This window comes from Myotis nattereri (genome assembly GCF_964212035.1).
Source record: "Myotis nattereri genome assembly, chromosome: 7".
NCBI lineage: Eukaryota > Metazoa > Chordata > Mammalia > Chiroptera > Vespertilionidae > Myotis > Myotis nattereri.
Window position 1 is genome coordinate 36,548,208 of NC_138082.1, and position 13,730 is coordinate 36,561,937.

General features: G+C 51.3%; 1 protein-coding gene across 2 annotated transcripts in view; it reads right to left on the reverse strand.

Moving 5' to 3' along the window:
* Nucleotides 1-1,111: 1,111 nt before the first annotated feature.
* HDLBP (high density lipoprotein binding protein) overlaps nt 1,112-13,730 on the reverse strand; it is a 76,803-nt gene continuing 64,184 nt past the window's right edge. For both annotated transcript variants that reach the window (XM_081095580.1, XM_081095579.1), the window contains 11 exons: nt 10,937-11,158; nt 10,629-10,847; nt 9,751-9,889; nt 7,783-7,928; nt 6,629-6,733; nt 6,223-6,357; nt 5,118-5,261; nt 2,703-2,888; nt 2,042-2,158; nt 1,763-1,891; nt 1,112-1,599 (listed from right to left, as the gene is read on the reverse strand). In XM_081095580.1, the coding sequence (XP_080951706.1) occupies nt 1,513-1,599; nt 1,763-1,891; nt 2,042-2,158; nt 2,703-2,888; nt 5,118-5,261; nt 6,223-6,357; nt 6,629-6,733; nt 7,783-7,928; nt 9,751-9,889; nt 10,629-10,847; nt 10,937-11,158 (1,629 nt within the window). In that variant the 3' untranslated portion in view covers nt 1,112-1,512. The remainder of the gene's footprint in view (nt 1,600-1,762; nt 1,892-2,041; nt 2,159-2,702; nt 2,889-5,117; nt 5,262-6,222; nt 6,358-6,628; nt 6,734-7,782; nt 7,929-9,750; nt 9,890-10,628; nt 10,848-10,936; nt 11,159-13,730) is intronic.

The following is a 13,730-nucleotide window of genomic DNA, read 5'->3' on the forward strand; positions in this document are numbered from 1 at the left end:
GCTTGAGCTAACGGGAACTCAGAAGATTGATACCAGACTTGTGTTCAGCAATTCTGGTCTATTCAGAAATTTCAGTCTAAAGACTGCCAAGCTGAGCAATAACCGAATAGAAAACTTCATGGAGGGGGTGGTCAGGGAAGAAGTGACCTTCCCCAGGGAAGGGCTGGGCAAGGGGTACTAGTTGGCTTCTCTAGGAACGCCATTATTTGGATGGAAAACTTGAGAGGGGCTCAGTCACCTCTACATGGGTAGAGGTGGGGATGGGAGACCAGACAACCTGGAAACCAAGGGCCTGTGGCTCTCACAACACTGCCTTGGCCACCTTTCCTCTCCAGAGCACATCACCATGCTGGCTGGGGCAGGGCACCCTGCCCCACCACCCTGAGAAAAGCAGACTCCCTTAGCAGGACCTGGTCCTCCAGCCCAGGTTGAGTGACAGCCTCTCTCTACCCCAGGACCAGGAAGCTGCCTCTGAAGGCCAGCTCCCAGGGTCAGCACACGGCATCCATGTGTCCGAGGGCAGCCTGTAGGATGGTGTACGCACTCTCCACTCTGGACTTTCCCACTGGCCACTTGCAAGTGAGGGTGCGACCCAGAGCTGTGACAGTCAGTGGACTCAGGCATTCGTGACCAGAGCCGTTGCAATCAGGAGGCTGAGCACCTGGGGCGGCACCACCCTCACCATGAGATCACCACCACACTGGCTCTGAGGTAGAAAGGAGACTGGACTCGGCATTTGGGGAGGGGCAGGAAAGCTGAAGTCGATGTGACAGGTCAGCGGGGAGGGGAAGTGAGTCTCCTCTGCGGGCCACCTCTCTCCCCATCCCTGTGGGTCTAAGCTCACACCAAACCCAGGTGGTAGATGCAGCCTCACTTACAGGCCTTGCCCACCAGATGCGGGGCCTCGGGTGCCTGTGGTGCAGGGGCACACACTTGGAACCTGGTCCCCTCTCTGGGCCCAGGTGCTCCAGTGTGCACAATGGGCCTTCCTCCCACCCTGTGGACGGGGATGTGTGGGCTTTGGCAGTGGGAAGGAGGCGGACTGCAGTCTACAGAGGGCTGGACTACAGGCAGAGGGAGAGAGAGAGCTGGGAAAGGAAGAGGGCAAACGTTTGGCTTTTCTAAAGTCAAGGAAATTTATTTCCTGAGGTCACGACACAGGAAGTGGGTTCAGCCCCAGCTGTGCAGCACTCTTAGTGGGGCCAGGGCCTTATTGACATGCCGGTGGACCGGGAAGCTTGTCGTGAAATGTCCAATTGCCTCTATTAGTGTTTGAACCGTGGAAAGCCGGCCCACAGCCGGTGTCAAGGGCAGATCCTGAGCACGTGCCGGGCGCTGGCCAGGCCTGAGGACCAGCTGCACACAGCGCCAGGCGCCCGGCTTCACTGTGAGACCTCGGGGAGGGGGGAGCGTCAAGAATTTATGGAGGGTCCAGCTGCTGAGTCAGATTGAAACAAACCATTGCGTGGTGGGATTTGGGTCAGCAGGCTGGAGAGGTTTGTTTTCTGATCATTATCGTTTGGGTCCCCAAGGGAGGGTCTTGGGGGCCACCTGAGCCCCAAAGCTGGGAAATTCTTCAGAGCTGCTCATATCTGGAGCCTGTGGGGACAGAGAGGGCACAGCTTTACTAAGCAAGTTTCACTCAGGCAGCTCCAAAATGGACCCACCCTCTGACCCTGGGCCCACCCACTGGCAGGTAAGTGTGGCAGGCATCCCCACTTCCCGGGCACAGGGAGGGCACCCAGGATGAGCACTGTCTGACCTTCTCACTGCTGTTAGCGGTCCAGGGAGCGTCCCGAACCACAAAGCCCTTGGAAGGTGCCTTGGACTCCTCGTGGGCTGGGGGCTTCATGTACACCTGCAGGACCTCGCTGTCCACCACGTCGGCCAGCTGTGGGCACAGGTGGGATCAGCTGGCAGTAGTGATTCCCCGTGAGCATCCACCACTGTGCTCACCCTGCTCTGAGGCGCTGGGGCTCGCCTGCACCTGGCAGGCATCTGAAAACACCTGCATGTGGCCTCATGCGACCCCAGAACTCACATATTCTTCCTCCAAGTTGAGGATGTGGTCAATGGCCTCCTCCACGTTCTCTGGGAGCCCCGTCACGGTGACGCAGTTGGGGTCCGGGGCCCCGCTCTGCGGGAAGCGAATGTCCACCTGGAAGGAGCACACATAGCAGCTGAGGTGGCTCCAAGTGCCCATTAGAGGATTTTGGACTAAACAGTGGCCATTAGGTATGGCTGGAACAGTCCATTTCTAGTGTTTTCCCTTTGGGTTCATGAAACCTAAGAACCTGGTTCATGGTCCCTCATCTTCACGACATGTGAGGCCAGTGCACTGCAGAAGCAGCTGGTGTAGAGGCCCCAACTCCAAGATGTGTATACCTCCTAGGGATTGGCTGGGGTGGCAGGCAGCCAAACCTTTGGAGCTAGCACAGGGCACTGACCAACGGCATCAACTATACAGCTGTAACCCCACTTGACCTCACCGCCTTAGCGATGAGCACCTGAGCCTTGGATGTCCGCCCTTTCAGACCTCTGCTGGCCCGTGAGTGTGCTCAGCAGTCTCGGCAGGGAAACGGAGGCCCTGGTGTCCCTCAGCAGCCCATGGAAGAAAGCTCTGGCAGCAGGGAGCATGCCGATCTCACCCACGGGGCTTCCAGGACTAACATACACCCTTCACCGTGGGGCTGAAGACACACCTTGAATTCATCCATGATTTTGCGAATGGCTTTGCCACGGGCACCAATGATGCGGGCGTGGACACGGTGGTCTAACGGGACGTCCTCAGAAACCATCTGTTCAAGTTCACCCACAATTTTCAGTATGGCATCCCGGGCAGCTTCTGTGTTCTTTTCGTACCCTGTGATGGTGATTTGGTCCTGCGGCTGAGAAAGGAGAATCCCATCAGAAGAGGACATGTCCCAGGATTCCTGGCTGGGAGGGCACACAGGGACTGGAGAGCGTTAGCTGGATTGAAGGAGGTAGGCTTCAGTTCAAGGGGAAAGACCGATCCACTCAGAAGAGAAAGAAGGTGAAAAGAAACAGTATCCATTTATTTAGCTCCTGCCCCTCCCAGTAACACACAGGAAAAGAAAGAGCAACTGCCCACAAAGACACGGCAGGACACTAGCAGGTGAGGGGTCTGGGGAGGTCCCCCTGGGCCCCTCATCTGGAGGGGTCTCAGTGAAGACGACCGACCTGACCTGGAAGAAGGTGCCAGTCGGTGTAGCCAGTACTCCATACCGCTGATCATACAAATGTCTGGATGAGCACACCAGATTGGTAAAGAGTGAGCAGAGCAAACGGGTAATTCAAGGCACAGAGAAAGAAATGGGAAAACAAAATAATAGCCTCAGACCACATTCTTAACACACTGCGGGTGGATCACGAGCATTCGTGTTTGCATATTACACAGTGTTTTACATAAATGTTAAAGGCACGCCTTAAAATTAAATACGCATTGCATTTTTAAGTTATTTATTACATGTTCTTACAAGCTAAGTATGATTCTTTGTAAAACCTATTTTGTACTCGTTCAATAGAAACTTATCTGGCCACTGGGTAAAGCTAGCAATAATACTACTGGTGCGCAATGTGTTAAGGACAGAAAAGAGTATTATACACGCCCCCCCCCCCCCAAAAAAAAAAGAACAGAACATAGTGTAAGAGAACCAGAATAAACATCTGGAGCCCTGGCCAGCATGGCTCAGTGATTAGAGAGTTGGCCTGAGAACTTAAGGGTCACGGGTTCAATTCCGGTCAAGGGCACATACCTGGATTGCAAGTTCCCTGCCCCGATTGGGGTGTGTGTGGGAGGCAACCAATTGATGTGGCTAACATCAATGTTTCTCTCTCTCCCCTCTCCCTCCCCTCCACTCTCACTAAAATCAATTGGAAAAATATCCTCCAATGAGGATCAAAACAAAATAAAACAAAGAACAACCTGGAAATGGAATAAAGGAACAGGAACTTAAAAGACCCATCTGGGAGAGAGACAGAGAAACCCCAGGAGTCTAGGTGAAGCAGATGTAGGACAGGAGATGACCCTACCCAGTCCCCACCCAGCAATGCCCAGAAACCCCCACTCCCCAGTGAGGCATCACGCAGGGCAGAACACAGTTGGCATAATTCTCACAGGAAAAAGCTTTGTATGAAAGATGTAGCTGACTGACCCTACTTGGTTCATGGGATGCTAATAGTCTAAACACTAAATAATGACTTTACAAAACCAATAATTATATGGGAAATTTGTGGGAAATAAAGGTGAGGGGTTGGAGAGAGCTAAATTCTCAAGATCAAGATAATTAAAACATCAAATAGAAAAATAAAAAAAGAACAGCAATGTAAACATAATCCTTAGAAACAGAGATCAACCGAAGAAAAGGCAGTGAAAGGCTGTACCTGGGGGCAGGATCAGTTCAGGGAGCACAGAGGAAAAGGGATGCGAGGTCAGCACCTACAGACCTGACTCACTTTCTGAATGACAAAGACCCTGAAAGGGAAGGCTGGGGAGAGAAGCAGGCAGGAGGCCCGCAGTGACGCTCAGACACAGGTTGGAAAGGCATAGTATGGTGGGACCAGGCCAGTCTGCAGAGGCTTGTTGGGATTTTCTGGCCAGAAGGTTCCAGGGAACCATTTCTGGGTGCTCTGCTGTGCAGCAAATACTGCAGGAGACCCAAGGAGAGAATGGGCTCCCCACCTCCCGGAGGGCCAGGAAGGGTCAAGAGATAAGACAGGCAGGGGTGTGGGATGGGATGGGCCCAATGCAGTGCAGAGGGTAGAGGGCGTGCAAGTTCTGCAGGGCTCTACCTGTGAGGACAACTGTGCAGGGACCCTGCCAGAGCCCCCAGATAGGCACAGGAAAAATGCCCAAGTCCACATGGCAACACATCCATGACAGGGAAACCTCACCCAACTGGCACATGCCAAGATGGGGCCCAAATCCGGAGCTAAATTCAGTCCTCAAAGACCTGCCACTCTGGATCCTGCTCTCTCACCTCCCAGCTGAGCTCCTCCTGTTTGCCTGGTCACTGTTCCCAGTCAGGACAAACGTCAACGAGTCCATCTGCCCCAAAAGTACTCCAACGTGCTATCTGACCCGAGAGGTCTCTTACCTGGTTCCCATCATCCTTATCAGGAAATTGGATGTTCACGTCATGCTCCAAGCGGATTTGGGTAATCACTGCCCCCTTTCTCCCAATGATTTTGGGATGGTATTTAGGGTCGACAGTGACGCTTAGCTTAAAACTCCTTAAAGCCTGTGGATAAAACAAGTGAGAATGAGGCAAAGGGTGGAACACTTGAGCCTTGAGCTTCACTTCACTATCACATGTATCCACATGCCTCTACTCCATCCTACACCTGGAAAGTGTTCTCTATTACCACAGCAACAAGAACAAGCCACGGCTTTTCCATGAGTCTGCCACATCCCATCATCAGCTACTAATGAAAACCAGAGCCTTGACCTGCACAACCAGGTCCACTGGGCCTTCAGAAAAGGACCGGAGAGGCCTGGATGATAACAGGTGGAGCTGTGTGTTCCTAAGATGTGGAGCAGGGATCTAAGGAACAAGCATTAAAAAGGCTAAAAAGAAAGGAGGGAACCAAAGTGGTAAGGGGACATAGCCCCAATGTGTGTGGCCAGAAACCTGGTCAGAGGACAGACACCCTGCGAAGTCAGTGCTGTGCCCAAGACAACTGTGCCACACTGACACTGCAGGATGTCTGAGCTCAGTCATGCCCCTCAGTGAAGAGTTGGTACCCTGCTTAACCTGCAACACTACTAACAGTGCCCAGGACCTGCCCACTGTGCGTCACTCATGTGACCCCGGGCTCCACCATGGGTGGGCGGGCTGTCACCCCTCATCAACAGCAGGGACACCGCACCCACTCTGGGCTTCAGCATATCCTGGAGTCTCTCCAGCAACAGCTCTCAAAAGCTCTCAGAGGGCCTCTCAACCTCAACTTCCCTATAAAGTTGAAGGCACCATCACGTCTCCCGATGTACTTGTAAAGAACTTGCTAATAAGCAAGCAACACTGTTCTGATAAAGACTCCCCACTTAACAAGACCTCTGGATGTTGACTGGGTCTGCCTCCAGCCTCCTGATTTAACTGGTTGAAGTGTAGCCGGGGTGCTGGGTCTCTTAGAAGCCCCTGGTGATCCTCAAGTGTGACCACACTGAGAAAAGAAACATCCACGGCCCCACCTGCTGCTCACCCGGTCCTCCTGCTCTGCCTGCAGCTCCCGCACACGCTCCAGGAGCCCAGCCTTGGCCCGGTCCAGATTTGCAGCAAGGCCTGTGATGGCGATGACATCAGACTGCAGCTCAGGTGCCGGGACGTGTATATTCACCTGGTGAACACGGGAACAGACCTGGTGTACGTGGGGGTTCCTCAGGACGGGGATGTGTCTATCTGGTTCCTCTGATGGTGAGCTTGGAAGCCATGATCAACCTGTCTGTCACATTTGGCCAGGAGATACACCCACAAACTGGGGACAAGGAGGTTGGGTAGTGTGAAGCATGATAACCAAGAGCAGGAGGAGGGCACCTTCCCTGGGTTGGGTGTGTGATAGCTCACTCCCTAAACCTGGTATCCAGGGATCGGACCTGCAAACTGCTTACCTCAAACTCATCCATCATCTTGCGGATCCCGCTTCCCTTCTGTCCGATGATGTATCGGTGAAGGTCAAAGGGCACTTCCACTTCAATGGTGACAGGAACCAGAGCCTACAGGGAAGAGGGTTGTTAGGCCCAGAGTAGTGAGCAGTGACTCTGTGGGCTCAGCAACAGGACTTCATGGAGAGAAGTACAGTGCATGTCAGAACTTTCCATACTGTTCCCCCTGGACTGAGTAGGCCACTGCTAACCCCAGAGAAAACATGGGAGAGGGTCCAGTATTAATGCTGGCAGAGCAGCTTTCAGACCCTGGCCCCAAGCCTCTGCTCTTAAATATAGAAGGCCCCTTATTGAAGCAAAACAATAGAACAAAAATCTAGGAAAAACAGGACTTGAGACCTATAGGGAAAGGGGAGAGCCCTTAGACACAGAGGCTGCCCCGACCCCCAGCCTTACAGAGGTAAAGAATGGACTATGACCACCCTAGTCCCAACCGCCTCCAATGGCACCAACCCCTAGACATGGGAGAGCTGTTTCTCACCTGTCTCTCGGCTCAATGCAGAGGCTTTGTACACTGTGTGTGCAGCATTTAGAACAGCACCCAACATGTAGGTGGCACTCAGTAAGTACTCACTGCAAAACTGATTCATCCTCGCCCTAGCCGGTGTGGCTCACTGCATAGAGCGTAGGCCTGCAGACCGAAAGGTCCCAGGTTCGATTCCAGTCAAGGGAACATGCCCGGGTTGTGGGCTCAATTCCCCAGTGGGAGGCATGCAGGAGGCAGCCAATCGATGATTCTCTCTCATTACTGATGTTTCTATCTGTTTCTCCCTCTCTCTTCCTCTTTGAAATCAATAAAAATAGAAAGACAACCATCTGTAACAGTACAATTCATTTAAACAACAACAAAAAAACACTTGACTCATCCTCACAAGTCCAAACATCCCTACTTCACAGAGAGGGACACTGAGACCCTCCAACTGTGCTCTCTGCAGCCCCCATGCTGCTGCCAGGTCTGGGGAAGGAAATGCCACAGCCTGCAGTACAAGCCACAGTGCTCGGACTTAGGACTATAAAGCGACTAGACCATGAATCTGCCACTAGGGAAGCATCCCTCAGGTCACCACTCACCCCCAAAGAGGGGGAGAAGCCACACGCACCTCAAGGGCTTCCTTGGCAGCTTCACACTTTTCCTTGCGGCCAGAGATGATGATGATATCACACCTCCTTGGAGAGCCAGGGTCAGCCTCTCTGCCCTCCCCAGCATCGTCACCATTCTCCTGGACAGCTGGCTCTGCACTATGAACTGGGGAGAGAGCAGAGGGGCAGGTCACACAGGCCTCAGTCATACTGCCTCACTTTCAACATGGACATGAGTACTCGAGACACAGGAACTGGTGGCAGGAGAGGTGAGAGGTGCCCACCGTGTTTGAGAGGGGATGACAGATGTTCCCATGGCCCAGGAGACCTGGTTCTGGGAGGAGTCAGTGGGAGGGGCTTGAGAGATTTAGGAGGGACAAGGTGACGCTGCACCAGCTTCTTCTGCTACGAAGAAAGCAAGCCACAAGAATAAAGCGACCTGAAACAGGACACACAAGCAGCTGGTGAGGCTCCCGTGTATGTACCCAAATTAACACCAAAAGAATATTCCTGGTGTGAAACAGAATCCAGTAGTCTGTACGATATAAATAAGCAAGCAGGCACGACTGCCTAGAGCAGTGATGGCGAACCTATGACACGCATGTCAGAGGTGACACGCGAACTCATTTTTTTGGTTGATTTTTGTTAAATGGCATTTAAATATATAAAATAAATATCAAAATTATAAATCTTTGTTTTACTATGGTAGCAAATATCAAAAAACTTCTATATGTGACACGGCACCAGAGTTAAGTTAGGGTTTTTCAAAATGCTGACACACCGAGCTCAAAAGGTTGGCCATCACTGGCCTAGAGCCATCATGATCCTGGATTAAAATTGGGGAACGTTTCAAAACAGAAAATCTGAATGTCAACAATGAATTCATAACTCACATAATCAGATCTACAGATTCTGATGAACATACTAGGGTTATCGCAACTGATGTAAGAACATCCTTACTCTTAGGAAATAGCCATTATGGAAAGGGGGCAGGTCTGAAAACACAGTGTGTGCGTGTAAAGGGATGGATGGGTGAGAAAGACAGGGAAGGTTTGAATAGTGAGTACAAAGAGTAGATTTTTGTTCTGTTCTGTGCAATTTTTCTGAAGTGTGAAATTATATCAAAATTTAAAAGATATTCTAGTGTGAAACATAAATGTGGCATGTATGATCTAACTAGTTTTCAACTCAAATTAGCCTATATTCCGAGAGAAGAGAGGAGCTTCGGTGGCCAAGACAAGCTGCAGCACCAGGCAAAGTCAGAATACGCCAGTGCACTCAGCAGGCTGCAGGCCCCCAGCTCATCCCAGCTTGCCCCCCGTGGGTCCAGGGAGACTAGTCAGAGAGAGAACGCTTTTTTGTGACAATACGAGGAGCGCAAAGAACTTACAAAGTTAGGTCTGAGATAAAAGCCAGATCCTGCTTATAGGTCACCTCCTAGCCAATCCCATCCTGGGGACAAGAAGCAGAACCAGATGACAAGCAAGATATTGGGAGATGAAGGACCGTCCCAGAAGGGCAGCCAGTCACCCAGTGACATCCTTGGATGGGTCAGAGGCTGCTATCCCTTCTGTAGCTGCCTGGCCTCACGAGGCACAGGACCCACAAGGAATCCAGGGAGGGAGGCTGCTGCTGTGCAAAACAGGTGCAGCCTCACCACAGCTCAGAGGGCCTGTGAGGAGCAGGGGAACTGAACACAGGCTTCCCCTCCATAAGAGGCTGCATGCAGATCCTTTCTCTCCTCTGGCCTTGTCATCAGCTGCAAGCCTCTAGGACATCTGAAGGGCACCTCGTTACCTTAAAGCAACTGACGAGGCCACCACCTGGGGACCAGGGAGCCTGAGCCTCTGAAAGCCCCGGGTCCCCTGACATGTCCAGCACCAAGATGGATGAAGCTTCACCAGGAAACATGTCCCCACCTCTCCCCAGACCAGAACCATTCATACTCCTACCTCCCACCTAGCATAGAACTCCCCGTGGGGACCCACCTGGGTTCTCCTCTTTGTCTGGGAATTTAATTTGAACATTATAGTCCCGAGTGATCTGCTGGATTCTGGAACCTTTGGGGCCCATGACAGAGCGATGGAATTTCTGGGGTATGGCACACTCTATGGTCACCTGGGCTTCCTGGGGGGAGGAGGGCACAGCAAGAAGAAAAACAAAGGCAAAGGTTAAGGTTAACTACTTATGATTGATTCCTGTTTACACCACCTTCCTCTGCAGCCACTTCTGGGAGTGCAGACACACCCCTTTTCCAAGATGAACTCAGGGCTCATCTTACAATGGGTTGAAGGGAGAAGGGATGTGGGAGGGGCCACAGGAGGCCTTCTGAAACATTTCCCCAAAAGAGGAAAGCATCAATGGTTCATCCACACAAAACTACTCTGTTGCTTGCTCCCAACCAACATTTGAATACAGCAGCATCTGATTTCTCTCCATACAGGGAGCCCCTGCTATGTTAACACCTGGCCATGTTAGTTCCAGGTGATAGGGACCTGAAGATGCTGTGGCTGTGACTCCAGTTCTAAGGCCATGGCAGGGAGGTGCCAGGAGAGAGGGCCCAGTTCTCTACAGGCTGGTTTAGAAAGCCCAGTATGTCTATGTGACCTCTCCGTGGACTCCCTGGCACTGTCAACCTCCTTTCCTCCCTTTGGAGCAGAGGAGGAGGGAAGGCAGCTGGTTCCTGTACACATGGCACTTTCAAAAAATGGACAGCTAAGTTGCTTCTCACAGGCAGCCTTCACCCACTGAAGGAAGGGCGAGGAGGGAGGGAGCCTGCAACCCGAGGGATATGTTGGGGGCAAGCCCACTCCCCAGCTTTGAGTGGCTGCCAGGCCTAGCACCCTACAAACTTCTAGGTGCTCACCAGGTCTTCGATGATCTCCTGGATGCGCTTTCTGGCTGCCTCCACACATTCCTTGGCACCCTTGAGAGTCACTTTGTCACTCTGTGTGCCAGACCGCGGGAAGCTAACCATCACCCCACCGTACTCCTCGGCGATTTCCCGCAAGACTTGGCCCCTTCGAATAACAAAATGACGGTGGTGCTTGGGGTCCACCAGCATGTAGTCTTCTACCACATTATCCTGTAGCATGGAGACAAGAGAAAGTAAAGGACCAACGGTGAAGGCCCCATTCCCGATGCTCAGGTGGCCCCAGGGAGACGGGGCCTTACCAGGTTCTGAATCAAGGCCTCCAGCTCCTTTTGGGCCTCCTTGACAGCATCCTCTTTTCCGATGATGGTGATCAGATCCTGGTCCTTGTCCTCTGCCGTTGGGAATATGATGCGGGCTCCGGTGGTGTCACGTACCTTGCGGATCTTGCCACCCCCTTTGCCAATGAGGAACTTGTGGTACTCCGGCTTGGCTCGGATGTCAACAGTGAAACTCTTGGTTTGCTGCAGAAATCAACCCCATATACATTGGCCTAATGCCACCTGCCCGGCCCCTGGAGCAGGTGAAGAAGAAGCCTGATAGGACAAGAGTGTGGGGTGGAGCTTACCTCACGCTGTCCCAATGTCTTCTTAATGAGGCTAATCAAACCTCACCGAAAGAAATGCATGGCCACACAGACCAACTGCCCTTGTACTTTGCTTAGCCTCAGTGGAAGATACCAAGACAGAGTATCAGACCCAGAGTCCCATGCCTGTCACTTATCAGCTATTACCAAACTCTGCCAGGACCCACATGGTGTGGGGTACACCTACACAGAACTATCAGCCCCCCTCCTCCCAACAAAGGCAGAGTGCTCTCCGTCCAGGTATTCCTTCGCCAGCGGCCTGGGTGAGCCTGCACACAGCCAGCAATGCCCAAACCTAAAGCTCAGAGACCCTAGCCAACCAGGACACCATCTGACACCAAGAAACTAGACTCAGCCCTGGCCAGTGTGACTCAGTTGAAGTGTTGTCCCATACACCAAAAGGTGGTGGGTTTGATCCCCAGTTGGGGCCTGTGAAGGAGGCAAACGATTGATTTTTCTCTCTCATATCAATGTTTCTCTTTCTCTCTCCCCCACCCTTCCTCTCTAAAGTCAATAAAAACAATTTTTTGTTTTAAAATTTGGGCCCAGGAAAGACCCCACCACAGGAACCTTGCTGCAACGCCAGCTACTCTGGCAGATTGATTCACCTGGAGGGACACGCTTCTCTAGGGTGACTCAGGCCCACAAGCAGGAAGAAGAAACACAAGGAAGAGCAAAGCAGGATTGCCGGATGCTAGCAGCACACCGATATTTTGTCATCTTCCAAGTGCTGACTCCACAGAACACCACAGAGAGCCTCTAACTTTAGACAATTACTCGCAAACAGCAGCAATGGAAAGCTAAAAGTTTTGGCAAGCCCAATCCAGCAATACAATGAAGGATGACACAAAAAACCAAGTGGGGCTTCCCCAAGAATACAAGGTTGGTTAAACATTTAAAAAAAAAAAATCAACTCCTGCTATGCAACACATTGGAGGCCCCTAGCAACGCAGCAAGATGAGACACATAGGTGTACATAACAGAAGTGCACTGTCCACTCACAGATTATGTGTTTTACATAAAACTCACAAGAATCACCCTAGCCAGTTTGGCTCAGTGGACAGAGCATCAGCCCGCAGACTGAAGGGTCCCAGGTTTGATTCTGGTCACAGGCACATACCTTGGTTGCAGGTTCCCTGACCCTGGTCAGGGTGTGTGCAGGAGGCAACCAATCAATGTGTCTCTCTTACATTGATGTTTCTCTGTCACTCCCTCTCCCTTCCGCTCGCTCTAAAAATCAATGGAAAAATATCCTTGGGTGAGGATTAACAAATATCTAAATATATAAAAGCCTAATATGCCAAGTGTCCGACTGTTTGACCAGTCACTATGACACACACTGACCACCAGGGGGCAGACGCTCCGACCAGTAGGTTAGCTTGTTGCTGGGGTCTGGCCGATCAGGACTGGGTCAGACGGGCCGGACACACACTGGAGCCCTCCCACAGTCCCTTCCCGGCTTGGATCATGCACTGGTGGGGTCCCTTGGCCTGGCCTGTGCACTCTTGCAATCTGGGACCCCTCGAGGGATGTCGGAGAGCTGGTTTCAGCCAGATTTCCGCTGGCCAGGCCGAGGGACCCCACTGATGCACGAATCCATGCACCAGGCCTCTAGTAAAAAAACAAACAAACAAACAAAAAAAACCTCCTAAGAATCCACACAAAAAGCTACTGGAACTAATAAGTGAGCTTTACACCAGACACACAAAACAAGGCCAATACACAAAATCAAGTATGTATTTCTACGCCCTACATTATGAATTACAAGAGTACCATTTATGATAGCATTAAAAAACAAAACAGATGTAAAACTGAACAAAACATGAGTAAGACCTGCATGCGAAGAACTACAAAACGCCAATGAAAAGTCAAAACCTTAAAAAATTGACGTGCTAGACTGGAAGATTCAGAAATGCTGAGAATTCTCCTGAATTTGATCTTTAGCTTTGACATAATCCCAATAAAAATCCAAGCAGGAATTTCCCCCCTGGAAATTTTCCAAATGCTTTTGGAAAGGGAAAGGGTCTGTAACAGCCACAGCAATCTGAAATGCAAAAATGCTGCTGGACGCACCAGGTGTCCCGTCAAGGCAGCCCACTCCAACCTGTGGTGTCCCTGGAATGGAGCAGCGTGTCCACACACAGACTGGCAGACAGGTTTGACAAAGGGGCAAAGGCGATTCAATGAAGAATTTGGGGGCCCGATGAGCAAAACATGTTATTACAGAGGTGGTCACACAAACACTGTTTGTGAACACTACATTAACAAGGGTGGATTTAACTGTATAAAAATCCTTTTTAAGGTAAACAATAGATTTCCTACTTTACAGACGTGGGCATCTGACCTTGAAAGACCCTTCAGTAATGGCAAGATCAAAGAGACATAAAGGTACATGAAGTTTTCTGACCTGCCACAAAGAAAGGGTTTTTAGAGTTTCTATCCTGAAGAGA